At 44.0% G+C, this 26,950-nt stretch overlaps 1 protein-coding gene across 4 annotated transcripts in view; it reads right to left on the reverse strand.

The window, feature by feature from the left end:
- Positions 1-26,950, reverse strand: part of rnf24 (ring finger protein 24) — a 150,919-nt gene that overhangs the window by 57,829 nt on the left and 66,140 nt on the right. For 2 of the 4 annotated variants that reach the window (XM_059650291.1, XM_059650289.1), the window contains one exon: positions 6,827-6,976. In XM_059650291.1, the coding sequence (XP_059506274.1) occupies positions 6,827-6,969 (143 nt within the window). In that variant the 5' untranslated portion in view covers positions 6,970-6,976. Of the gene's footprint in view, positions 1-6,826; positions 6,977-16,347; positions 16,420-21,331; positions 21,400-26,950 lie in introns of those variants that run through there. The other 2 variants (XM_059650296.1, XM_059650286.1) reach the window with 2 other exon arrangements.

Consider the following 26,950-nt stretch of genomic DNA (forward strand, 5'->3'; position numbering starts at 1 on the left):
TGACCCTATAAGCAATTGGAGAACTTTCCCAATCATACCCATTAATTTCAATTTTTGCTAGGGCTTGTTGACGCTACACTCGGTCAAGTGCAGCCTTGATGTTAACAGCACTCACTCTCACCTCACCTTTGGAATTCAGCTCCTTTGTGCATTTTTGAACCAAATCTGTATTGAGGTCAGGAGCCAAGTAGCCCTGGAAGAATCCTAAATGAGCGTCAATTTATTCCTGAGTATGTCAATGAAACTAACTAGAAGTTTGCTAATGATTGAGAATGGACTGAGAGGGCAGTTATTGGTCGGGTTAGATGTTTTTATTGTGGTCTAGATAGAGTCAGAGATCTAGAGCACAGTAAAACATCCTTTGGCCCATTACTATAAGACCGTAAGACATAGGAGCAGAATTAGGCCATTTGGCCCACTTGGTCTGTTGATGGCTCACAGTGCCTCATCAATGTCCAGTTTTGGGTTGCTTGATCTGTCCTGTTTAGCTCCTAGTGAGAGTGCCACACAACACGTGGGACAATATCCTCACTGTGAAGTCCAGACTTAGCTTCCTCAAGGACTGTGTGGTGGTCATTCCTATCGATACTTTCATGAATTGAACATTGCTAAAAGTGACGCATAGTTGAGGCTTTTCATCTTGTACACATCAGGAATCACGCATATGAAAGCAATACAACATAAGAAGAGAGTGCTGACAGTGTCATGGACAGATCTGTGACAGTCAGGCTGGTGAGGGCAAGGTTTAGTGCATTTTTCCCTCTTGTTGGTTCCTTTAACGCTTGTTGCAGACCCAATCTACCAGCAATGCAGCTTGGTCCGTACAGCTACTACTAGTACTCTTGTGATGGGCAGAGTAGCCCCTGCTCAGATTCCATTCTGCATCCTTACTAACCTAAGCGTTTTTCTGAATTAGTGTTCGAAAGGAGGAGCATTGATTCATCCGCTGTGGGTGTGGGGACAGGCAGTAACTAACAAGAAGTTTCCTTTTCATGTCCAAAATAGACACTCAGATATTAGCCTCAAAAGAGCAACTATGTTTCTCTCTTCGGGCCTGCTGTCCATTTTTATTTCCGATTTCTGGCACCTGCAGTATTTTGCTTTTACTAAGATAACTGACTGTATCATCTATTGCTGGGGCACAGCAGATCTTTCCTGCTTTGTTGCAAAGCCTTTCACACCCACCTGGGCCAGCACACGGGGCCTCTGTTCACTGTTTCTCTTCCAGAATAAAGCACTGTCAACACATCAGTGTTCCTGGACACCCGGGAAATTCTGGGACCCGGGTTTGAATCCCGCCATGGCAGATGGTAGAATTTGAAGTCAGTAAAGAATCTGGAATTAAGGGTCTAATGATGACTATGAATCTACTGTTGATTACTGGAGAAACCCATCTGGTTCACAAATGTCCTCGAGCAAAGGGAAGTGCCATCCTTACCCGGTCTGGCCTACATGTGATTCCAGACCCACAGCAACGTGGTTGACTCTTAACAGTTAGGGATGGACAATAAATGCTGGCCAACCCATGCAAACGCATTAGCCCATGAATGAATTTTTTTAAAAGTACTCCCTCATGATTTCATTTACAATGAATCAAAGTCATCAACGGTATGAACTACACACACCAAATAAAGTCTCTTCGTTGGCATTTGCAGTTAAATAAATTAATTCCACTTTTACAACATGCAATTATAAATACAAATTAAACCATAGTTTGCTGTGGTAATTAGCAGAACCTTGATTGAAGGTAAACATACATGTGGCACACCACTTGTCACATTTAGCCAACCTGAAAAAGGCCAATTTATGCCAACTCTCTGCTTCCTGTTAGTCAGCCAATTCTATCTATGCCAAAATGTTACCGTAAACGCTCTAAGCTTTGATTTTTCACAGTGACTTTTATGTGGCACTCTTGATGAGGGTCTTAAACTAATTAGAGGGGAGGAAGTGTTTGGGAGAGGGGAAATGTAGGTTTACAAAGCAACAGGATATGGCAGATTACAGGGTAGCTATTACAGGGTAACGATGTCTAGAATGGGTACAGGAACGGACGAGTCTACAAAGATAGAAAAACAGCAAGTAACAAGGTCAAAGGGAAATCATGGCTAAAAAGCAGAAATGAACGGTTCTTAAATTGCGTATTCTGAACAAAATAGAAGATTTAACTGCAAAGATATGCTGCGTGAATGATTTTTTAATCAATATGGAGATGTGGTTTCAACGAGTTCAAAGCTAAGAAGTAAATATTCATAAGTATGTAACTTTTGAAAGGACAGACAGGACAGAAAGTGTGATGGGGTAGCACTGTTGGTATGGGATGGAATAATCACAACAACGAGAAATGATCTTGGATCAGAAGACATTGGCAGGAGTAGTCAATAGATCCTTTAGAAGTAGCTAAACTGTATGACAGTGGATACATCAGAAGAATATGAGGGCATGTAGAAAAGGCAGTAATTAATCATGGGTGGCTTTAATCTTCACATCGATTGGGATAGTCAAATTGGCAGAACAGGCCATGAGAAAGAATTCTTAGAGTATATTCTAGACAGTTTCCTAGAACAATATGTTGTGGATCCAACCAGGGATCAGGCTATTCTGCATCTGGCAATGTGTGATGAGGCAGATTTAATAAATTATGTCAGAAAAAACGCTCCCCTTGGAAACAGTCACAATAACACGGTGGAATTCAGCATTCAGTTTGAGAAGGAGGTATTTGCTAAGCTTAAATAAAGGCATTTGCAAAGGAGTGAGGGCAGATCTGGCTGGAGTGGATTGGGAAAGGCGTTTAGCAGCAAAGATCATTGAGAAGGAATGGTAGATGTTTAAGAAAATAGTTCACAGATCACAGCAAAGATAAGTTTGAATTAGGAAGCATCGTTTCCTGTCCGTTCTAGCTGCGCTGTACACATCAAGGTTCAGGTCCCCCTCCACGTCTCTGTAATAGCTACCAGATCATACATACTCTTCTCTATTTATATTCTCAGTTTAAATATAAGCATTTGATTGATATTTGAGGTAGTTGAAATGGTTCGCGACTGGGAGGTGCAGTTGTTTATTGCAAACCGAGCTGAGGTGTTCTGCAAAGCGGTCCCCAAGCCTCCGCTTGGTTTCCCCAATGTAGAGGAAGCCACACCGGGTACAATGGATACAGTATACCACATTGGCAGATGTGCAGGTGAACCTCTGCTCAATGTGGAATGTCATCTTGGGCCCTGGGATAGGGGTGAGGGAAGAGGTGTGGGGGCAAGTGTAGCACTTCCTGTGGTTGCAGGGGAAGGTGCCGGGTGTGGTGGGGTTGGAGGGCAGTGTGGAGCGAACAAGGGAGTCACGGAGATCCTGCCCCACCGAACTCATCTCCACCTATCTGGGCTCCATTTTCTCCCCTTTGGTCCAGGAACTCCCTACCCACGTCTGTGATACCACCCACGCCCTCCACCTCCTCCAGAACTTCCAATTCCCTGGCCCCCAACACCTCATTTTCACCATGGACGTCCAGTCCCTATACGCCTGTATTCCGCATGCACATGGCCTCAAGGCCCTCCGCTTCTTCCTGTCCCGCAGGCCCGACTAGTCCTCCTCCACCGACACCCTCATCCGCCTAGCCGAACTCGTCCTCACCCTCAACAACTTCTCTTGCGATTCCTCCCACTTCCTACAGACAAAGGGGGTGGCCATGGGCACCCGCATGGGCCCCAGCTATGCCTGCCTCTTTGTAGGTTACGTGGAACAGTCCCTCTTCCGCACCTACACAGGTTCAAAACCCCACCACTTCCTCCGTTACATTGATGACTGTATCGGCGCCACCTCTTGCTCCCCAGAGGAGCTCGAACAATTCATTTACTTCACCAACACCTTCCATCCCAAACTCAAGTTCACCTGGGCCATCTCCAACACGTCCCTCACCTTCCTGGACCTCTCAGTTTCCATCTCAGGCCACCAGCTTGTAACTGACGTCCATTTCAAGCCCACCGACTCCCACAGCTACCTGGAATACACCTCCTCCCACCCACCATCCTGCAAAAATTCCATCAGCTATTCCCAATTCCTCCGACTCCGCCGCATCTGCTCCCAGGATGAGGCATTCCACTCCCGCACATCCCAGATGTCCAAGTTCTTCAAGGACTGCAACTTTCCGTCCACAGTGGTCGAGAACGCCCTTGACCCCGTCTCCCGCATTTCCCACAACACATCCCTCACACCCCGCCCCCGCCACAACCACCCAAAGAGGATCCCCCTCGTCCTCACATACCACCCCACCAACCTCCGGTTACAACGTATCATCCACCGACACTTCCGCCATCTACAATCCGACGCCACCAGCCAAGGCATTTTTCCATCCCAACCCTTGTCTGCTTTCCGGAGAGACACTCTCTCCATGACTCACTTGTTCGCTCCACACTGCCCTCCAACCCCACCACACCCGGCACCTTCCCCTGCAACCGCAGGAAGGCTACACTTGCCCCCACACCTCCTCCCTCACTCCCATCCCAGGCCCCAAGATGACTTTCCATATTAAGCAGAGGTTCACCTGCACATCTGCCAATGTGGTATACTGTATCCATTGTACCCGGTGTGGCTTCCACTACATTGGGGAAACCAAGCGGAGGCTTGGGGACCGCTTTGCAGAACACCTCCGCTCGGTTTGCAATAAACAACTGCACCTCCCAGTCGCGAACCATTTCAACTCCCCCACCCATTCCTCAGACGACATGTCCATCATGGACCTCCTGCAGTGCCACAATGATGCCACCCGAAGGTTGCAGGAACAGCAACTCATATTCCGCTTGGGAACCCTGCAGACCAATGGTATCAATGTGGACTTCACCAGCTTCAAAATCTCCCCTTCCCCCACCGCATCCCAAAACCAGCCCAGTTCGTCCCCTCCCCCCACTGCATCCGCAAACCAGCCCAGCCTGTCTCTGCCTCCCTAACCTGTTCTTCCTCTCACCCATCCCTTCCTCCCACCTCAAGCCGCACCTCCATTTCCTACCTACTAACCTCATCCCACCTCCTTGACCTGTCCATCTTCCCTGGACTGACCTATCCCCTCCCTACCTCCTCACCTATACTCTCCTCTCCACCTATCTTCTTTTCTCTCCAACTTCGGTCCGCCTCCCCCTCTCTCCCTATTTATTCCAGAACCCTCACCCCATCCCCCTCTCTGATGAAGGGTCTAGGCCCGAAACGTCAGCTTTTGTGCTCCTGAGATGCTGCTTGGCCTGCTGTGTTCATCCAGCTTCACACTTTGTTATCTTGTATTGTCCAGCATCTGCAGTTCCCATTATCTCTGATACACTTCTCCCCACATCCTCTTTTGAGCCACACATTCATTTCTTTAATCTGAGTTGTCCGATGCCAAATTGCACTTGGTTCCAAAGATAAAACACAGATTATGAACTTTCAGCTTCTTTTTAATTTGGCACCTAGCTCCTCATGCTGTCACTACAGAACCTCCTTTGTCTTCCATATGTCATTATAACCCACACTTACTCAGAAGAATGTCCACCTTTCCACTGTAAGCTCCTTTACAGTCCCGAATAGATGTCCTGAACGTCAGCACTGGACATCCATCCCTGCCTCTTTGACCTGTCTGTCTCCTCTGACTCTATCTTCTCCTTTATCCATCTTCTATCTGCCTCCCCCTCTCTCCCTACTTATTAAAGAAGCCCCTTCTCCTCCCCCATTTCTGAAGAAGGGTCTAGGTCCGAAACGTCAACTTTCCTGCTCCTCTGATGCTGCTTGGCCTGCTGTGTTCATCCAGCTCTACACCTTGTTATCTCAACAATACAGCTATCTGGTTTCACACACTGTGCTGCAGACAACACTCCCTCACTGTACTACCACAACATCTCTTTTTATTCTCCTCACTTCTTATGCCATGATGCCAGGGTCAGTTTGCTGATCCACTCTGCAGCCCTCACTCTCATTCAGAGAAGCTGCAAGAGCCTCAAACCCATTGGGTAATCGCAAATGCTGCAGCTCCTGAAGTATTACCGCTGGGTCCCCTTGTCTGCCCCTCTCCTGCTCCTGAACACTGAGCACAGCGGGTGGCACAACCCTCACAAGGATGACAGCTTCCTGGTACAAAGAATCCAGATAACTTGCCCTGTCCTGTGGGGCTTATCTGAAACTTTGCTTCCCGTGTCTGATCCTGTATTGAGAACGATCCATTCACCATTGTTGACCTATCCGGCCTCCTTGTCCAGCAAAATCTCAAACTAAGAATGCTCTTCCTTGCTCTCAACTCCCTTCCTGGTCTCATGTAGCCCCACCTGTAACTTCTTGCAGTGTGACAAACCTCCAAAATCTCTGCATTCTTCCAATTCTGCCCTTGCACGCATCCTCATTTTTGGTTGGTCTAACACTGCCATCATTCTAAATGATGACTAGATTTTGGGTTCTGGAATTCCCTTTCTGAACATCTTGGTGTCTCCACTGCCAGAGAGTGTAGTGGGGGGGCAGGTTTAAATGAAGTATTCAGAGGAAAATTAGATGGCTGTTTAAAAGGAAGAATGAGCACAGTTAGGGAGCGAAGCCAGTGGAAATGGCATGGGATAAGATGCTCACTTGGAGAGCCAGGGCAGAAAAAATGGACAGAATGACCTCTTTCTGTGCCGTGACAAATCTGTGATTTAAACCAAATGCTGTGATTACGTTTTTGGTCACCTGTTATAACATGTAGCTCAATTTTGTCTGATATCATACTTGGGTCGTTTTGCTACATTTAAGGTGCTCTATAAAGGCAGCTTGTTCTTCTTCTATTAGTTATTGCTGTACAAATGAAAGTCCACTTGTGCTGAGTTGACTTGAAGCCATCCCTTACCTGATTAAGTAACAGCAGAACAGTAAACTGAGGATGAAGACAAAGATTGCTGTCCCGAAAACCACAATGTAGATATTGAGTGGAAGGTTCTGGAACCCTATGTTTGGCATCCTGAAGCTGTACTGCTGGAAATCTGTGCTCATGGATAGCCTGCAAAAGTGGGAGGCAAAAGAAAGAGAGCCTCTGGTTAATTATTGTCACCAATGTCATTGCTTGACTTGTGATCTGTCCCAGTGTCATTTCAATGATTGACAATGGACAGAAAATTAAACAGTTGTCCCCCGAAAGATTGCACACAGTGTACAAAGTACAGGTTACACCAGAGCTCTGGAATTGATTGGGTAGATTGTCCGCAGTGTACTGTTCCAGTCATGAGTATGGTGTTTACACTAGTACAATGTGTCAGCCATGCTGGGCACGCCTCAGCACTGCCTGCTACTGTATTGGCCCCCATTCCTCAGATGGTGTACCCTCAGCACCTCATCCATTGTGCCTGTTATGGCTTACCCTGCATACTATTATTTGCTGCTCCAGTTTTCTCATTGCTATCTGGTGCTGCACTCGCAATATCACTTTGATAGAAACCTTTTCTTATGGAGCACTGTTGGCTTTTGGAACTCTTCCTGAGAAGGTGCTGGAAGCAGAATGTAGCAATATTTTTAAGGCAGAGGTAGCTAGACTCTTGTTAAGCAATGAGGGAGGTGCAAGTTTATCAGGGGAAGGCAGGAATGTGGATGTGAATTTACAGTCAGATCTGCCATGACATCATTACTGGCATCATTATGGGCTGGAGGGGCTGAATGACCTAACTCTTGCTCCTTGTTCGTATTAGGATATGGGATGTAACTGAGTGCAAGACAGCTGAACCTCCACTTTGGTAGGAGTAACCGGAAGGCAAAGTACAGGGCTAATGATAAGATTCTTAGCGGTGTAGATGAGCAGAGAGATCTCGGTGTCCATGTACACAGATCCTTGAAAGTTGCCACCCAGGTTGACAGGGCTGTTAAGAAGGGTACAGTGTTTCAGCTTTTATTAATAGAGGGATCGAGTTCCGGAACCAAGAGGTTATGGTGAAGCTGTACAAAACTCTGGCGCAGCCGCACTTGGAGTATTGTGTACAGTTCTGGTCACCGCATTATAGGAAGGATGTGGAAGCTTTGGAAAGGGTGCAGAGGAGATTTACTAGGATGTTGCCTGGTATGGAGGGAAGGTCTTACGAGGAAAGGCTGAGGGACTTGAGGCTGTTTTCATTAGATAGAAGAAGGTTGAGAGGTGACTTTATTGCAACATATAAAATAATCAGAGGGTTAGATAGGGTGGATAGGGAGAGCCTTTTTCCTAGGATGGTGACGGCGAGCACAAGGGGGCATAGCTTTAAATTGAAGGGTGAAAGATATAGGACAGATGTCAGAGGTAGTTTCTTTACTCAGAGAGTAGTAAGGGAATGGAACACTTTGCCTGCAATGGTAGTAGATTCGCCAACTTTAGTTACATTTAAGTCGTCATTGGATAAGCATATGGATGTACATGGAATAGTGTAGGTTAGATGGGCTTGAGATCAGTATGACAGGTCGGCACAACATCGAGGGCTGAAAGGCCTGTACTCTGCTGTAATGTTCTATGTTTACACGATCCACATTAAGATCTATGGACTTTCACACAAAATGCAACGTGCTGTAAACCTTTCATTTCTATTCTATAAATGAAGGGACATGCAGTTTGAAACGTATCGTGATCAGTCCTGTATGTGCAATCTTTTTATTATTTTATACTTTATTTTTATTTTAATTCTAATATATGACCACGTTGTAACCTATATGTATTTTATTTGCATCACTATCATTATCATAATTCGGCACCAGCCATCATGATGTTTCAATAAACATAACATAAACATAGCTGTGTTGAATTGTTGGTCTACCTATCTATCTATCCTTCCATCTATCTATCTACCTCCTGTTTATCCATCTACCAATCCTGCAATCAAATGCTGCCAATTTGACACACCAGTATCTTTTTGAAATTCACACCAGTATGTGGTGTTGTTACCTATAGTTACATAGGCTGTTGCAGAATTTACACTCGCACTGGGATTCTGTCGTCTCTGATCCCATTGTAAAAGTTTCCTGGTTTGCTGAAATTTTTACTTGCCCTCTTACACCTGGTACAGTTTGTCCTGAGCACTTAGCAGTTTAGTATCACTTTTCTAGCTGTGCTTAGCCAGGCTAGAGACACACAGTGTGTGGGATTCAAAAGCACAGGAAATGAAGTGTGTGACTGAATGCATCAGGTGAAATGGTGGGATGAGGCACAGTGATAAAGTCAGTGACATATTTTTGGTGTTTAGGGCCTCCCGCCACCCAATAGTGGGTTTGTATTTATTATACATCAAATGTCACAAATACTATTAGTGCAACACCTTTTAAAAACAAAATACATCTATCCTTCAAGATAAAGTGAGTGGTGTACGAGGATTCCATGGCACTCGATTCTATTTTGTTTACAGGTGGTTTTGTGCAGTTGTGTACAAGGCCACCTTTTTTTTACCTTTCTTGTTACCTCTGTTGGCATTCCTGGCAAGGCCAACATTCGTAGCCCATCGCTGTCGGTCTCGAATCACTCACACATAGGCTGGATCAAACAAGATGGGATGTTTCCCTTACCTTACCTTAAGGATGTCCCACAGTGCAGCAAGTACAACACTGGACACTATTTTAATAGAGAACAAAATAACACCAGCATTGCTTCTTTCAGAGTCAAGTAACTCCCCAGTAACAATCAACATGTATCAACGCTGGGTGTGCCAGGACATTTAGCTCTCTGACAGAATTTGTCTGAACAAATACCCATGATGCACACAAGAATAAAGTGGAACCAATGCAAACAGAAACATTTACAAGTGAATTTTAGACGTGAAAATCACGCGCCACTTCTGCGCTCCCAATACGCTTCACATTAATGGCAATGGAGTTGAGCAAGAAAGTTGTGGCTATCAATTAGATCCTTCTTGTTTGTCCAGGAAGGCCCTTCGTGTCTCGAAGGCAGCCATCTCCATGTGCTTGTTGCCAGTATTTTAAATTTTAATTGGAATCACATGGGAAAAGGGGAACCTGACAGAGTGTGGAATCCATGTGCCTCCGGTCATGCAAATATGAATGCCACACTATTGACAACCCCAATCCTGAAACACACTGTTTAATTTGGGTTAAAGGGTTCCAAAGGCTGTACAGCATAACTGAGGTCAGAAAACATTTGTAGAATGTATTGCACTTGAATCGTATCTGGATGGTGATATTCAAAAGTCAAATACTTACTTTAGTTTTCTCTTTGTCTCCTATTGATCAGAACCACCTCTTATTTTGTTTGGAGAGACTGACAAAGGGGCCATTCCCATTCATCCTCAAAATCAAATATGAAACAATGCCTAGGTTTACAATTCAGTGTGCATCAATTATTGGCTCACTTCTAATCCACGCTCTGTCGCTCCTTGGATTATAAACTAATGTGTGTTACTCACTGAATTATAATGCAATGTGTATTACTCACTGAATTATAATCCAATGTGTGTTACTCACTGAATTATAATGTATCAAGCTGGATACCTCTGCCCACCTCTCTGTCTTTTCGATATGTTGTGAATCCTTGGATGTTTAACTGCCAGTCCTGAGCTCCCTGCAACCATGTCTCTGTGATGCCTACCACATCATAATCATTCAAGAGGATTTGTGCTGTTAATTCATCTACTTTGTTGCGAATACTATGAGCATTTAGATAAAGTGTCTTAATGCTAACTTTCTTATCATTATTAGAGAGGTTGGAAATCCCAAGATGTCTTAAGCTATCCTTCCTTTTTGCTGCATTCGTAGTCTGCCTCGAGCTTAAATCCACCTGTACACATGCTATCCTGTTGCTTATCTTTCCATTTAACTCCATACTCCCTGTCTCTTTCACTTTCCCTTCCCCCCGACTCACTAGTTTAAAGTCCTACTGACCACCCTATTTATCCTTTTCGCATTGCTGTGGGCCTCGAGTTACTTGCAGGCCAGACTGGATTAAGACAGTAGATTTGCTTCCCTATTGAACATGAATGAATGAGATGGGTTTTTATGATAATTAACACGGTCGCTACTAGACTGGCTTTTAATTCCAGATTTTACTGAATTTAAATCTTACCATCTACCATAATGTAAGTTGTGTGGGGGCATTCCACTCCTGTACATCTCAGATGTCCTCGTTCTTCAAGGACGGCAACATCCCCCCCCCCCCCCCCCCCGCAGTGGTCGAGAATGCCCTCAACTGTGTCTCCTGCATTTCCCAAAACACATCCCTCACATCCCGTCCCCGCAATAACCACCAAAAGAGAATCCCCCTCGTCCTCACGTCACCCCACCAACCTCCAGATACAGCGCATCATCCTCCGACACTTCCGCCATCTGCAATCCGAACCCACCACCAAGGTCATTTTCCCTCTCCACCCTTGTCTGCCTTCCGGAGAGACCACTCTCTCCGTGACTCCCTTGTCTGCTCCACACTCCCCTCCAGCCCCACCACACCCAGCACTTTTCCCTGCAACCGCAGAAGGTGCTACATCTGCCCCCACACCTCCTCCCTCACCCCCATCCCAGGCCCCAAGAAGACTTTCCACATCAAGCAGATGTTCACCTGCACATCTGCTAATGTGGTATACTGCATCCGCTGTTCCCAATGTGGCCTCCTCTACATCGGGGAAACCAAAAGGAGGCTTGGGGACCGCTTTGCAGAACACCTATGCTCGGTTCGTAATAAACAACTGCACCTCCCAGTCATGAACCATTTTAACTCCTCCTCCCATTCCTTAGACGACATGTCCATCCTGGGCCTCCTGCAGTGCCATAACAATGCTACCTGAAGGGTGCAGGAACAGCAACTCACATTCCGTTTGGGAAGCCTGCGGCCCAGTGGTATCAATGTGGATTTCACAAGCTTCAAAATTTCTCCTCCCCCCACTGCATCCCAAAACCAGCCCAGCTCATCCCCACCTCCCTCACCTGTTCTTCCTCCCACCTATCCCCTCCTCCCACCACAAGCCGCACCTCCATTTCCTACCGACTAACCTCATCCCGCCCCCTTGGCCGGTCCATCCTCCCTGGATTGACTTATCTCCTCCCTACCTCCCCACCTTCACTCACCTTTACTGGCTCCATCCCCGCCTCTTTAACTTGTCTGTCTCCTCTCCACCTCTCTTCTCCTCTATCCATCTTCGATCTGCCTCCCCCTCTCTCCTTATTTATTTCAGAACCCTCTCCCCTCCCCCTTTTCTGATGAAAGGTCTAGGCCCAAAACGTCAGCTTTTGTGCTCCTAAGGTGCTGCTTGGCCTGCTGTGTTCATCCAGCCCCACACTCTGTTATCTCACATGATGCTTGGTACTCTACTGGAAGCAGGTTCCCCTACTGTAACTCATTGCTTATGCTCAGCCAAGACACTTACATGCCTGAGGAAAGCAGTATATGTAATAACTAGTTAGTTATAACAAATGTCTGACGATTCTTGAAAACCACATTATTCAGTTGTTTATGCTATGGGAGTTAAAGTAAGCGTTGCTGCACCATATAAAACATCTGGCTGGAGGCAAACTCACAGCGCCTTATTTTTCATAAAGTGACAAGCAACAGGGCTGAATGTGGAAAGGTCACCGGACTGTAGAAATATACAGCAGCTTCTAAAAATGTTGGCACAGACCCCTCCTACAAACAACTGGTTATATGCCAGGAAAGCAATGGTAACAGGATAAGAGGTAGGGTCAATCTGAACTTTACAAAGTGTTTTTAACTTGCACTCTGTTGGCAGCAGTCTAAAGGAATCTTTGCAAGGCAACATGTATGCCCGAAAATACATAAAACCTGTCAAACTGGTCATAGAGACAACTTAAAATGCTAGATTACAGGCCTGGTGCATAAGCCACTTTCACAATGAAGCATTTCAAGCTCAGCAGCACAGAAAGAGGCCATTTGGCTGAAGAGGACTGTGGCAGCATTTATAATTCCTCCTCTCCTAATTTGTTCCCCTATCGAAGTATTCGCTATTTCGTTCTCCCTTGGACAAGGGTGGAATAACAGTACTCACACGACACTCTCACTGGAAAAAAGCCTCAAGGCGGTACATGGCAAGTGATATCAATCAAATTACAATAACAAGCCACATGATGCAATGTGTGGCAATAGTCACAAGCTAGCTGGGTGAACTGCTAACTTGGCTGGACCTGTAGCCCCCACCAAAGCATTTTCGGCTTGATCCACTGACATCCTCCGAACCATGACATCAAGGAAAAGAAGCAAAGTTCAACACAACATAGTTGCAGAGTTATGTTGGAAGTCAAAGCAGAATGGCAGTGTTCTGCTGAAGAGAAATAATATGCAAAAGAGAAGACAGAGCTAGGGGCAGAGAAAGGCAAATATCACAGCGTGACCCAGAATCATGGAATTGTACAGTGCAGGAAGTGGCCAATTGAAACACATGTCCGTACCAGCTCCCGAAAGAGCATGAGGAAGCAACTTCACTATAAACACCAAACAATCTCCTGAGCTCTTCTCAAATACAAGTCAATCAAGCTAGGAAACCAGCAAAATCTGAACAACAACTTCAAAAATGTCACGACAGGAAATGTTTAGCTGACATACAAGAATGATCTTGTCTATACTTCAATGATGTGAACATACAAATATTTCAACTAATGCTGATGTACTCAGATTTTTCTAGGAAATAAACCTACAGGACAAGAAATCCTGAAGGGACAATCCAACTGCTGAATGCACAAGATGATGTGGAAGTGCCGGTGTTGGACTGGGGTGTGTAAAGTCAGAAGTGACACGACATCAGGTTATAGTCCAACAAGTTTATCTGAAATCACAAGCTTTCAGAGCTCATCAGGTCCACTTTACCTGTCAAAGGAACAGTGCTCTGAAAGGTTGTGATATCAAATAAACCTATTGGACTACAACCTGGTGGTGCGTGACTTGTGACTTTGCACAAAATGAAGCCTAGACATCAGGGGTTAAATTATAAGGACAAATGCTACAATTTAGGCCTGTATTCTCATGAATTTAGAAAATTGAGGGTGATCTGATCGAAGTCTTCAAGATATTAATACGAAAGACAGGGCGGACAAAGAACAGAGATCAGAGATAATGGGAACTGCAGATGCTGGAGAATCTGAGATAACAATGTGCGGAGCTGGACGAACACAGCAGGCCAAGCAGCATCTTAGGAGCACAAAAGCTGATGTTTCGGGCCTAGACCCTTCTGATGAAACATCAGGCCCGAAACATCAGCTTTTGTGCTCCTAAGGTGTTGCTTGGCCTGCTGTGTTCATCCAGCTCCGCACTTTGCTATCACGGATAAAGATGAACTATTTCCAATGGCTGGAGATTCTATAACCAGAGGACTTAGTCTGAGGATTAGGGCCTGGCTGTTCCAGAAACACTTCTACACACAAAGGGTGGTAAAGGTTTGGAGGTCTCTTTCACAAAGAATGGACCTGGATCGTTATGCTAATTTTAAATCTAAGATAAATAAATTTTTATCAAGCAAAGATATTAAGAGATCTGGGCTAAAGGCAGGTATATGGAGTTAGGTCACAGATCAGCCATGATCTCACTGAATAGTGGAATATACTTGAGGGGCTGAATGGTCTACTCCTGTTCCTATGTTCCCAAAAGCTGGGTGGGAGGCTGAACAGTGAGGAGGATGCAACATGCTTCAATATGATTTGGACAAGTTGAGTGAATGGGAAAATGCATGGCTGATGAATTATAACGTACATAAATGTGAGGTTATCCATTTTATCAGCAAAATCGGAAGGCAGATTATTATCTGAATGGTGATAGATTGGGAAATGGGGGAGGTGCAACAAGACCTGGGTATCCTTGTGAACCAGTCTCCGAAAGACAGCGAGTGGTGGAAAAAAAGGTAAATGGTGTGGTGACTTTGACAGCGCAAGGATACAAGTACAGGAGTGGGGATGTGGTTCTGCAAGAGTCACAGAGATTGACGGCACAGAGTTCAGTCAGACTTCAATCCATCGAGTCCGAACCAGTCATAAACAACCAACTTACGATTCTAATCACATTAACCAGCATTTCACCCATAGTTTAAGGGGAGGAGATGGCCTAGTGGTATTATTGCTGGTCTGTTAACCCAGAGACCCAGGTAACGTTCTGGGGTTCAAATCCTGCCACGGCAGATGGTGGAATTTGAATTCAATAAAATATCCGGAATTAAGAATCTAATGATGACCGTGAATTCATTGTCGATTGTCAGGAAAAACCCATCTGGTTTACTAATGTCCCACAGGGAAGGAAACTGCCACCGTTACCTCGTCTGGCCTACATGTGACTCCAGCCCCATAGCAATGTGGTTGATTTCTAACTACTCGTTGGGCAATAAATGCTGTCCGAGCCAGGACACCCTCACCCCATGAATGAATAAAGAAGAAAACAGAAAGTATGCCTTGTCATTGCAAGTGCGTAACTAAATACTTCTTAGATGTTATGAGGGTTTCTGCCTCTACCAGCCTTACAGACCGATGACGGTGGGGGGGTCACAATGTAAGGATAAAGGGTAAGCCAACTGAGATAGGAAGAAATTTCTTCACCCAGACAGTGATGAGCCTGTGGAATTCACTGTTACAGAAAGTGGTTGAGGTCGCAACATTGAATGTTTTCTAGAAAGAGATAGATATAGTTCTTACAGTTAAAGGGATCAAAGGATATGAGGAAAAAGTGGGAACAAGCTACTCTGGATGATCCAATTTGAACATGGTGAATGATGGAGCAGGTTCGAGGAACTGAATGGCTGATGCCTCCTGCTATTTTCAGTGTTTAATCAATGTTTGAATTTTGACAGTTGAGGGTGGTCAGGAGAAGGGTCTGGTGTTATGCTCAGGTGTCAACTGGGAATTGCATTTACAATCCGAATTGAAAAAAAAGGCAGAGAACGAGAGAAGACTGTTATCCCTGAACACCTCATTTCAATCGCTTTCAATGCAGGGACTAAAGGCATTGAAAATCAACAAGTCGGCCTTGACAAAATTCAGCTAAGTGGTCTTATTTCTCAAAGAAAGAATCATACAAAAAGAACATTATTTTTAACCTAAATCTTTGCTGACACTGTTCTATACTATGGAGAATGGTGTTGACAGTGAGATATTCATGGTGTCTGCCTTTGACAACACACTGAATAACACAGAAGGGCCCTCATAAAGGCTTCAATTATCCTGCTCCATCATTTCCAATGTTACTGGATAAAGCTGTGGAATATACACAGGCACTTTCAAAATTAAAAACTTTCTGATCGTGCTCCCTTCCTGTTTGCTCATTTGACAGAGGCCTCTCCTGGAATCAAGGAACAAGTTAGGTCAGGGCTCTGCCCACACCAGATAACTGAGGCACGGTTGCTGACTCCCAAAAAGAAAATGAAGCAATGGTTAGTACAACATCCCAGGTTCCCCAGCCCGAGATACAAGAAGGTCCTTGTCAACACTCACCTGTGCATCTTGCTCATTTGGAATTTCATTACCGAGAACTCGATCAAATGTCGGCAAAGTTATGGCTTAGAGTCTGATTTGTACAAACACCGGAATTCAGTACAAGAAACGGATCTATGTATTAGATTTGGGTTTGGCTCCGCCTTCTTCAGCCACAAACTCAGCCACAAAGTTTGAATGTCAGTGTCATTTAACTCTCTCGCTGTGGGCTTTGCGTGTCAGAGGAGCAATGGTTTCTGTTGCTTCCAGCAGCAACACTGCCAATTTCGGTTGGAGGTACTCCTAGATATGTTACAACTTGGCCTCTTGACTCCTATTGCCTGGCACAGCCTTCCTTCCCTAGCGGCATCATGTTGCTTCCCGACTAACAAACCAGGATGTTCAGACAAATTAAGATCATATCTGAATGCCGTAACGTGGTTTGCCCACAGCCTTCAGTCCCAGGATTCCTATCCATTAGCTAACTCCCAGGGACTGACGCTACTCCAGATTCCACTGACACACTGTGGGCTTGTAAAAAGGCTTGCAACCAGACCGACAGCATAGCAAGGCTGGTTTCAAAGGGTGTTGTCATATGGGAGTGGCGTCTAATGTAGACCATGGCAGGGCAGACCAAACAAAAACTAATCTAGATCAGCTTTGTATTGTGCACAGCCATGACACACAAACCTAGGGTTTGGATAGGACTATCCAGTATGCTTACAAACCACATGCCACAGTGGTGGCATCGTGGCAATGTGCTGTAGTAATAATCCAGGCCCAGACTTACGCTGAAGGACATGTCCATTTTGAAACAGAGCCATGAAACAATCATTGTTTATCATATAAACCCATCTGGCTCAATAACGCCCTTCAGAGAAAGCAACCTGACCTGTTCAGGCCTACATGTGACTGCAGACCCATAGCAATGTGGTTGACTCTTTACTACCCTCAAAAATGGCCTGGTAAGACACTCAGTACAGGGGGTGAATTAAGCAGGTGTAGTGTGACACCACCGTTTATGTTATGTATTCTGTGCCAGGCCCAGTAGGGTCTCAGAATGTGCACAGAGAATTGCTCAGACAAAACTTAGCCGTGAGTCACAGAATGCAGAATAAATATTGCCCATAACACCTGGAGAGCCATCTTCCTCTCAACCAAATCGATCTTTTACATCAACTTGACAGAGCTGAGTGAATAGTATCCAAACCAAAGACAGCACCTCTGACAGTGGAGCACACTCAAAAGGAGAAACTAATACATGTTGAAATAAAAACAGAAAGTGTTGGAGAAACCTAGCAGCTCTGCCAGCAACTATGGAGAGAGAGAAACAGAGTCAATTCTTCCTCAGAACAAACATATCGGACTCAAATTGTTAACTGTTTCCCTTCCCTGCGCAGTTTCTCTAGCATTTTCATTTCAGATTTCCGATACCTGCAGTATTGGCTTTTATAAGACATATGTTGGGTCTGTGAGTGGGTGAGAGATGTTGCATTGAAGTCTCAGCTTAATTCTCTGGACTTGGGACTAGAATTTAAACTTCGGGTCACAGATTCAGAGGGAGTCACGCAGCACGGAAATAGACCCTTTGGGTCCAACTCATCCATGCCGACCAAGTTTCTCAAACTAAACTCCAACACGTTTAGGACAATGTTTAAACAATACATCCCCTAATGTTTCCATCAAAGAGGTACTGCCCAAAGAGGAACCGAAATTGACAAAGGGGGTGAAATTGCATTGTGTAATATTAATTGGATCATCAGAACTAGGAACAGGTATCAGCTTCGGCATTCAATAATATCGTGGCAGATTGATAATGGCCTTAACACTAATTTCTTGTCTATTCCCACATTTTTGACCCCTTGCAGATCAAAGGTTTGCCTAACCCAGCCTTGAATACATTCAATGTCCAGTCTTCATTGCTTTCCCTAAAGATTAACAACCCTCTGAGAGTTTTCAAGAAAGAACCAGTTATAGGTCTTAGCACTACAGGGATCAAATGGATGCAAGAAGAACATGGGAGCAAGGTGCTAAGTTGGACAATCAGACATGATCAGGGCGAATGGCCAATTTCTCCTCTTATTTTCTGTGTCTAATTGGTGGTGAATTTTGACAGTTAAGGGCGGTAGGGAGAAGGGCCCAAGGATATGCTGAGCTGTAAATCGGGAACTGTATTTAGAATCCAAATTGAAAAAAAAGACAAAGAATGAAAAAAGAATGTTATCCCTGAACTCCTCATATTATATCACTTTCGATGACAGGTACTAAAGGTATTGAAAATCAGACTCTATACCGTAAAGCCTCCTCGAATCCTAAAGTTCCAATAAGATCGTGATGAACAAGTACTGAATGAGTTAACTTCAAACTCAGTATTGCCTTTGTTAAAATTATAGAGGTTGAAAATTATTAATGTGCTGTCACATCCATGAGTAATGTAACAGTGCACTTTTAACCCTAACCCCTGTCCTGATTCATAAGCATCTGACTCCATCATCGGACCATACCAAAACAAAATAAATCCTTACAAAGAATCATAGGAAATTATGTGGCCAATCACAAACATTAATACTTCTCAACTGTTCATGTCCTCAGCATCTTTCTCCCTCGATGTTAAATGTTTCCATATTAACTGTCTCTCTGGGTAATACATTGCATATACACATTCACTGAGTTATGTGGTGAGTAATTAAATCTGACCTGTGCGCCATATCCATTGCCAAAACACGAGTCGTTCATTCCCCGCTTACAGATCTTATCACAATCTCCAACATATCGTTACACTTGTCAGTGAGACCCACATTTTTTCAAAAAAGATGCATTTCTAAATGACTGACAGAAAAGTTAAAGGTCTTGATTTCACATTTTGACATTCATGCTCAAACAAGCAACCTAAGCTCAATAAAGACCAAACATTATTTAACAGGTAAATAATAAACTGAGAGGGAAGATTCACATTAACTAATTAACACAACTGGGGTAAATCCTACAAACCCTATAACTGTAAGCAGAATGTCCAACCAATATATACAACATGAAACAGATATGTCCTCTGTCATTCCCAGTTCTTTGCAGCCTTACTTCTTCCTGCCTTGCTTAGGCTTAAATTTCCAGGGTCCTTCAAAATCTGATCCACACTGCCCAAGTCATCGAGGTCTGATTTTCTCCGGTAAGGTTTAACTAGACAACTCCTTGATCCTTAAATCTCAAAGTTCTGTCTTTTCTTTCCCTTTTCTTTCGGAAAACAAACTCTGCCCAAACAACCTATTTAGCTGCAAACACAAAATAACCTTCTGCTTCTCCACAGCTGTAGTTGTTTCATCTCACACTCTCTGTCTCTTTCTGTCTCAAAACGCAGCTGTCTCTTTCCTGCAAGGTACTGTGTGAAAATCTGAGAGCTTGCTTGATATTTCAAAATTTTCCATTATTTGCTTCTCCCCCTGTGGTAGTCAGATCACAGGAGTTCTGAAGAACAGTCATATTGGATTGAAAACATTCACTCTTGTTTCTCTCTGTCTAGGTGTTGCTAGGTCTGCTAAGCTTCTCCAGAGTTCTTTGTGTTTGTTTCATAAGGGCCTGTCTCTAAGTTGATGCGCTTCTGAACTTCTAAATTTTACCTTAAGTTGAAGACGCACTTTTAAACAAAACTGCCTCATATGTATGTTAAATAACGTTGCCTCCAGCTTCATAACAATAGCATTAAGATTTAATTTATTAATGTTTTAAGTATCTTAAAATTCCTCCATCTACCCTTCTTTGGAGAAAACAACCCTAGGCTTTTGCAAACAGTTAATTCAGATGATGCTGGTGTTTATGCTGTACACAAGATGCATTCCATTTTACTTCATTTATACTGGTCAGCGTAACCTTCTATTCCTTTCATCTTCATGTATTTAACTATTGCTTAAATGGATCTATGGATTAATGGATAATTATCCTTATTCTAATACATTCTGGATCAAGCAGTTTCTTAGAAACTCCTCACTGGAGTTTTTTTTTATTCATTAGTAGGATGGGGGCATCCCATGGCTAGGCAGGCAGCTACGGCAGCATTTATTGCCCATCCCTAATTGCCCAGAGGGCAGTTCAGAGTCAACCACATTGCTGCAGGTCTGGAGTCACTTGTCAACTGGACCAGGTAAGGATGGCACTTTCCTTCCCTAAAGGACATTAGTGAACTAGATGGGTTTTTCCCGACAATCAACAATGGATTCACGGTCATCATTAGATTCTTTATTCCAGATATTTTATCGAATTCAAATTCCACCATCTGTCTTGGGTGGGATTTGAACCCAGCTCCCCGGAATGTTATCTGGGACTCTGGATTAACAGTCTAGCAATAATACTGCTGGGCCATCACCTCCCCTCTGCCTTAGACTGCCTAATAATTATCACCCCTCTTTTGAAATCCTATCACAAATGGAAACCCACCTACATCTGTCTTATCAAATCCCTTCATAATTTTAAAGAACCTATTGGCTTCCCCTGTCCTTAGAAATCTCTTTTCTTAAGAAATGAGTCTTAGCTGCATTCAGTCTTCCCTGGGTTTTATAACTTCTGAATCCTGATACCACCCCTGTAAATCCCTCTTGCACCATCTCTAGTCTCTACACTGTTTCTACAATGGAGGAGTGACCTTGGAGTTCTTTAGTTGCTGGATCAATTCTCAAACATTTGAACACCACACTTGGCAATATGGAACAGCAGGATTTCTACACAGAATCAAAAGCCATGAACAAAATGCTGGAAGAAACAAGATCAACAAACTATAGTGGACTGAAAAATGTGAATGATTAAAAGTGACAGGCATGCAGAAGCAAGTTACAAGCATTTTCACAATGGCAATATCCTTTTGCTGTCTATTTTCCAACTGTTGTTGAAGACTTGAGACAATATATGTAAAAATAAGTGCCCCTTGCGAGAGCAATAATCAACATGGAAAAAGGAATGAAATGAAAAGTTTAATGGACCATCCTGGTACTGGGTAAACCTTTCAGTTACTACTCACCTATCGTAGAAGCAAAAACTTTATTTTACCAATTAGCTGCTGATTGCCCCCTTAAACATTCAACATCTGGGTTATTCTGTTCTGAAGAAAATGATAATATTGCATTGCTGGATTGCCAATCAGACATTGCCAGAGGCAACCGGTTTGAGTTGTCATGGTCAGTTAAATGTTTAAAAAGATTAACAAGCCTAGTTTATGAGCTACCTAGGCTTTGCATTCATAGATCAGAATTTTACTACAATCCTTCACCTGTCCTAGCGCAGAGAGGTGGATGACTTTCCACATCCGCAGACACAAGGCACACAAAGAACATTCTTGAGTCCAATTTGACATTTTTTCAGGAATTGTTCCAGATTCCCAATATCCAAGGTATTTTGTTTTTATTCCATTCTTCCAGGTTGAAGAGTGACATGTTGCAGAGGAGTTATACATAAGTATTCCTGAAAACAAGAAAAATAGGGAGGAAAAAAGCATTTATACCGCATGAGTGAAGAGTGCTGATTGCACTTGACAACGAATCATCACGCACCTCCCACGCAATATAAATGTTGTTTCCACTTACATTGGTATTCTTGTCAAGTGTCCTGATGATGAATATAGAATATAGAACATAGAACAATACAGCGCAGAACAGGCCCTTCGGCCCTCAATGTTGCGCCGACCTGTGAACTAATCTAAGCCCCTCCCCCTACACTATCCCATCATTGCCCATATGCTTATCCAAAGACTGTTTAAATGCCCCTAATGTGGCTGAGTTAACTACATTGGCAGGCAGGGCATTCCACGCCCTTACCACTCTCTGAGTAAAGAACCTGCCTCTGACAGAGAATCAAGAGATGTAGAGTCAGTATGGATAGAGCTGAGAAATTCTAAGGGTAGAAAGACCCTAATGGGAGTTATCTACAGGCCCCCAAACAGTAGTCAGGATGTAGGGTGCAAGTTGAATCAAGAGTTAAAATTGGCCTGTCACAAAGGTATCACTACAGTTGTTATGGGAGATTTCAACATGCAGGTAGACTGGGAGGATCAGGGTGGTACTGGACCCCAGGAAAGGGAGTTTGTGGATTGCCTCCGAGATGGATTCTTAGAACAGCTTGGACTGGAGCCTACCAGGGAGGAGGCAATCCTGGGTCTGGTGTTGCACAATGAACCAGATTTGATCAGGGACCTCAAAGTAAAGGAGCCATTAGGAGGTAGTGACCACAATATGATAAGTTTTAATCTGCAGTTTGAGAGGGAGAAGGGACAATCGGATGTGTCAGTATTGCAGTTGAATAAAGGGAACTATGGAGCTATGAGGGAGGAGCTGGCCGAAGTTCAATGGTACAATACCCTAGCAGGGATGGCAGTGGAACAACAGTGGCAGGTATTTCTGGATTTAATGCAGAAGGTGCAGGATCAGTTCATACCAAAGAGGAAGAAAGATCCTAAGGGGAGGCAGGGGCAGCCGTGGCTGACAAGGGAAGTTAAGGACTGTATAAAGATAAAAGAGAAGTATAATGTAGCAAAGATGAGCGGGAAGCCGGAGGACTGGGAAGCTTTTAAAGAGCAACAGCGGATAACTAAAAAGGTAATATGCAGAGAAAAAATGAGCTATGAAGGAAAACTGGCCAAAAATACAAAGGAGGATAGTAAAAGCTTTTTTAGGTATGTGAAAAGAAAAAAAATGGTTACAACTAAAATTGGGCCCTTGAAGTCAGAAACGGGTGAATTTATTATGGGGAACAAGGAAATGGCAGAAGAGTTGAACAGGGTACTTTGGATCTGTCTTCACGAGGGAAGACACAAGCAATCTCCCAGATGCAATAGTGGCTGAAGGACCTAGGGTAATGGATGAACTGAAGGGAATTTATATTAGGCAGGAAATGGTGTTGGATGGACTGGTAGGTCTGAAGGCGATAAGTCCCCGGGACCTGATGGTCTGCATCCCAGGGTACTTAAGGAGGTGGCTCTAGAAATCGTGGAAGCTTTGGTAATTATTTTCCAATGTTTTATAGATTCAGGATCAGTTCCTGCAGATTGGAAGGTGGCAAATGTTGTCCCACTTTTCAAGAAGGGAGGGAGAGACAAAACAGGAAAATATAGACCGGTTAGCCTGACGTCAGTGGTGGGAAAGTTGCTGGAGTCAATTATAAAAGATGAAATTACGACTCATTTGGATAGCAGTAACAGAATAGGTCAGAGTCAGCATGGATTTACGAAGGGGAAATCGTGCTTGACTAATCTTCCGGAATTTTTTGAGGTTGTATCTATGAAGATGGATAAGGGAGAACCAGTGGATGTAGTGCACCTGGACTTTCAGAAAGCCTTTGATAAAGTCACGCATAGGAGATTGGTGAACAAAATTAGGGCACATGGTATTGGGGGAAAAATACTGAGTTGGATTGAAAATTGGCTGGCTGACAGGAAGCAAAGAGTAGTGATAAACGGCTCCCTTTCTGAATGGCAGGCAGTGACCAGTGGGGTACCACAAGGTTCGGTGCTGGGACCGCAGCTGTTTACGATATATATTAATGATATAGACGAAGGCATTAGAAGTAATATTAGCAAATTTGCTGATGACACAAAGTTGGCTGGCAGTGTGAAATGTGAGGAGGATGTTATGAGAATACAGAGTGACCTGGACAGGCTAGGTGAGTGGACGGATGCATGGCAGATGCAGTTTAATGTGGATAAATGTGTGGTTATACACTTTGGTGGCAAGAACAGGAAGGCAGATTACTATCTCAATGGAGTCAAGTTAGGCAAAGGGGAAGCACAAGGAGATCTAGGTGTTCTTGTACATCAGTCAAAGAAAGCAAGCATGCAGGTACAGCAGGTAGTGGAGAAAGCTAATAGCATGCTGGCTTTCATCACAAGAGGAATTGAGTATAGGAGCAAAGAGGTCCTTCTGCAGCTGTACAGGGCCCTGGTGAGACCGCACCTGGAGTATTGAGTGCAGTTTTGGTCTCCAAATTTGAGGAAGGACATTCTTGCTATTGAGGGAGTGCAGCGTAGGTTCACGAGGTCAATTCCCAGAATGGCGGGACTATCATATGTTGAAAAATTGGAGCGACTGGGCTTGTATACACTTGAGTTTAAAAGGATGAGAGGGGATCTGATTGAGGCGTTTAAGATTACTAAGGGATTGGACGCTCTGGAGGCAGGAAGCATGTTTCCGCTGATGGGGGAGTCCAGACCCAGAGGACACAGTTTAAAAATAAGGGGTAGGTCATTTACAACAGAGTTGAGGAAAAACTTCTTCACCCAGAGAGTGGTGGATATATGGAATGCTCTGCCCCAGAAGGCAGTGGAGGCCAAGTCTCTGGATACTTTCAAGAAAGAGATAGATAGAGCTCTGAAAGATAGTGGTTATGGGGATAAGGCAGGAACAGGATACTGATTGTGGATGATCAGCCATAATCATAATGAATGGTGGTGCTGGCTCGAAGGACCGAATGGCCTACTCCAGCACCTATTGTCTATTGCCTGTTAAATCTATCACCCCTCAATTTGCAGCTCTGCCCCCTTGTACAAGCTGAAGTCATCATCCTCAGAAAATGACTCTCACTGACCACCCTATCTAATCCTCTGATCATCCTGTATGTCTCTATTAAATCCCCTCTTAGCCTCCTTCTCTCCAATGAGAACAGACCCAAGTCCCTCAGCCTTTCTTCACAGGGCCTGCACTCCAGACCAGGCAACATCCTGGTAAATCTCCTCTGCACCTTTTCCAATGCTTCCACATCCTTCCTGTAATGGGGCGACCGGAACTGCAGGCAATATTCCAAATGAGGCCACACTAGTGTTTTGTACAGTTGCAGCATTACATCATGGCTCTGGAACTCAATCCCTCTACCAATAAAACCTAACACACCGTAAGCCTTCTTAACAGCACTATCAACCTGGGTGGCAACTTTCAGGGATCTATGTACATGGACACCAAGATCCCTCTGCACATCCACACTACCAAGAATCTTTCCACTGACCTGGTATTCTGCCTTCCTAATATTCCTCCCAAAGTGAATCACCTCACATTTATCTGTATTAAACTTCATTTGCCACCTTTCAGCCCAATTCTGCAGTTTATCCAAGTCTCCCTGCAACCTGCAACATTCTTCCACACTGTCCACCACTTCACCGACTTTAGTGTCATCTGTAAACTTACTAACCCATCCACCTATGCCTGCGTCCAAGTCATTTATAAAAATGACAAACAGCAGTGGTCCCAAAACAGATCCTTGAGGCACACCACTAGTGACCTGACTCCAGGCTGAATATTTTCCATCAACTACCACTTGTTGCCTTTTTACAGAAAGCTAGTTTCTAATCCAAACTGCTAAATCACCCTCAATCCCGTGCCTCTGTATTTTTTCTAATCGCCTACCATGTGGAACCTTATCAAAGGCTTTACTGAAGTTCATGTACACCACGTCAACTGCCTTTCCCTCATCCACATGCTTCTCAAAAGACTCAATGAGGTTTGTAAGACACAACCTGCCCTTGATGAATCTATGCTGACTATCTCCAATCAAATTATTCTTTTCGAGATGATTATAAATCCTATTTCCTTTAATCTTTTCCAAAACTTTTCCTACAACAGACGTCAGGCTCACAGGTCTATAATTACCTCGGTTATCCCGATTGCCCTTCTTGAACAAGGGCACAACATTTGTAATTCTCCAACCCTCTGATACTAAACCTGTAGACAATGAGGACTCAAAGATCAAGGCCAAAGGCTCCGCCACCTCCTCCCTAGCTTCCCAGACAATCCTCGGAAAAATCCCATCTGGCCCAGGTGATTTATCTACCTTCACATCTTCTAGAATTGATAACACCTCCTCCTTACTAACCTTAATCCTTTCAATTCTAGTAGCCTGCAACTCAGTCATCTCCTCTACAATATTCTCCTGTTCCTCAGTGAAAACAGATGAGAAATAATCATTTAGCACCTCTCCAATCTCCACTGGGTCCACACATAACTTCCCACTTCTGTCTTTGACTGGCCCTATTCCTACGCTAGTCATCCTCTTATTCCTCACATACCTATAGAAAGCTTTAGGGTTCTCTGTTATTCTACCTGCCAAAGTCTGCTTATGTCCCCTCCTTGCTCTTCTTGTTGCAAGACAAAAAGCTTTGACAAAACGTGCCTTTGTTCAGTAATACTCAAGTTCTGTATTACCAAAGGATTAAGAGTAATGTCTCACAGGAATATCAATACTTAATCAAAGAGAATAACCATATGATAAATAAAGGCAAGTGGAGTAAGAGTGGTTAAAAAGAAATTAATGAGTGTCACTTCGCTTTATGAAGACCACAATTCCAGCCTTCATGTCTGGCTGCTGTTCAAATTGGAAGTGCAAAATTTTGAGTTCATTAAATTTCATGACGCTCATTCCTACCGGTCACCTAGCAACCCCCGGAAGAAAGCTTAAGGTAATTCCCGTTTAGAAGCTGTAATTGAGTCCATGTTTTTCTGACGGCTCCATTGAAATAACTAGATTGTAGAGGCCTGGCACGGTACTTAAATGGAACATACGTGGCATTAACATGCGGGTGGTCTAAGCTTGCACAGTCCATCAGATCTTTTGCGTGTGACATGGACTTCACACGGCCAGAGGCTGGATTAATGTCATGTTC

Source organism: Stegostoma tigrinum, chromosome 1 (genome assembly GCF_030684315.1).
Source record: "Stegostoma tigrinum isolate sSteTig4 chromosome 1, sSteTig4.hap1, whole genome shotgun sequence".
Lineage (NCBI taxonomy): Eukaryota > Metazoa > Chordata > Chondrichthyes > Orectolobiformes > Stegostomatidae > Stegostoma > Stegostoma tigrinum.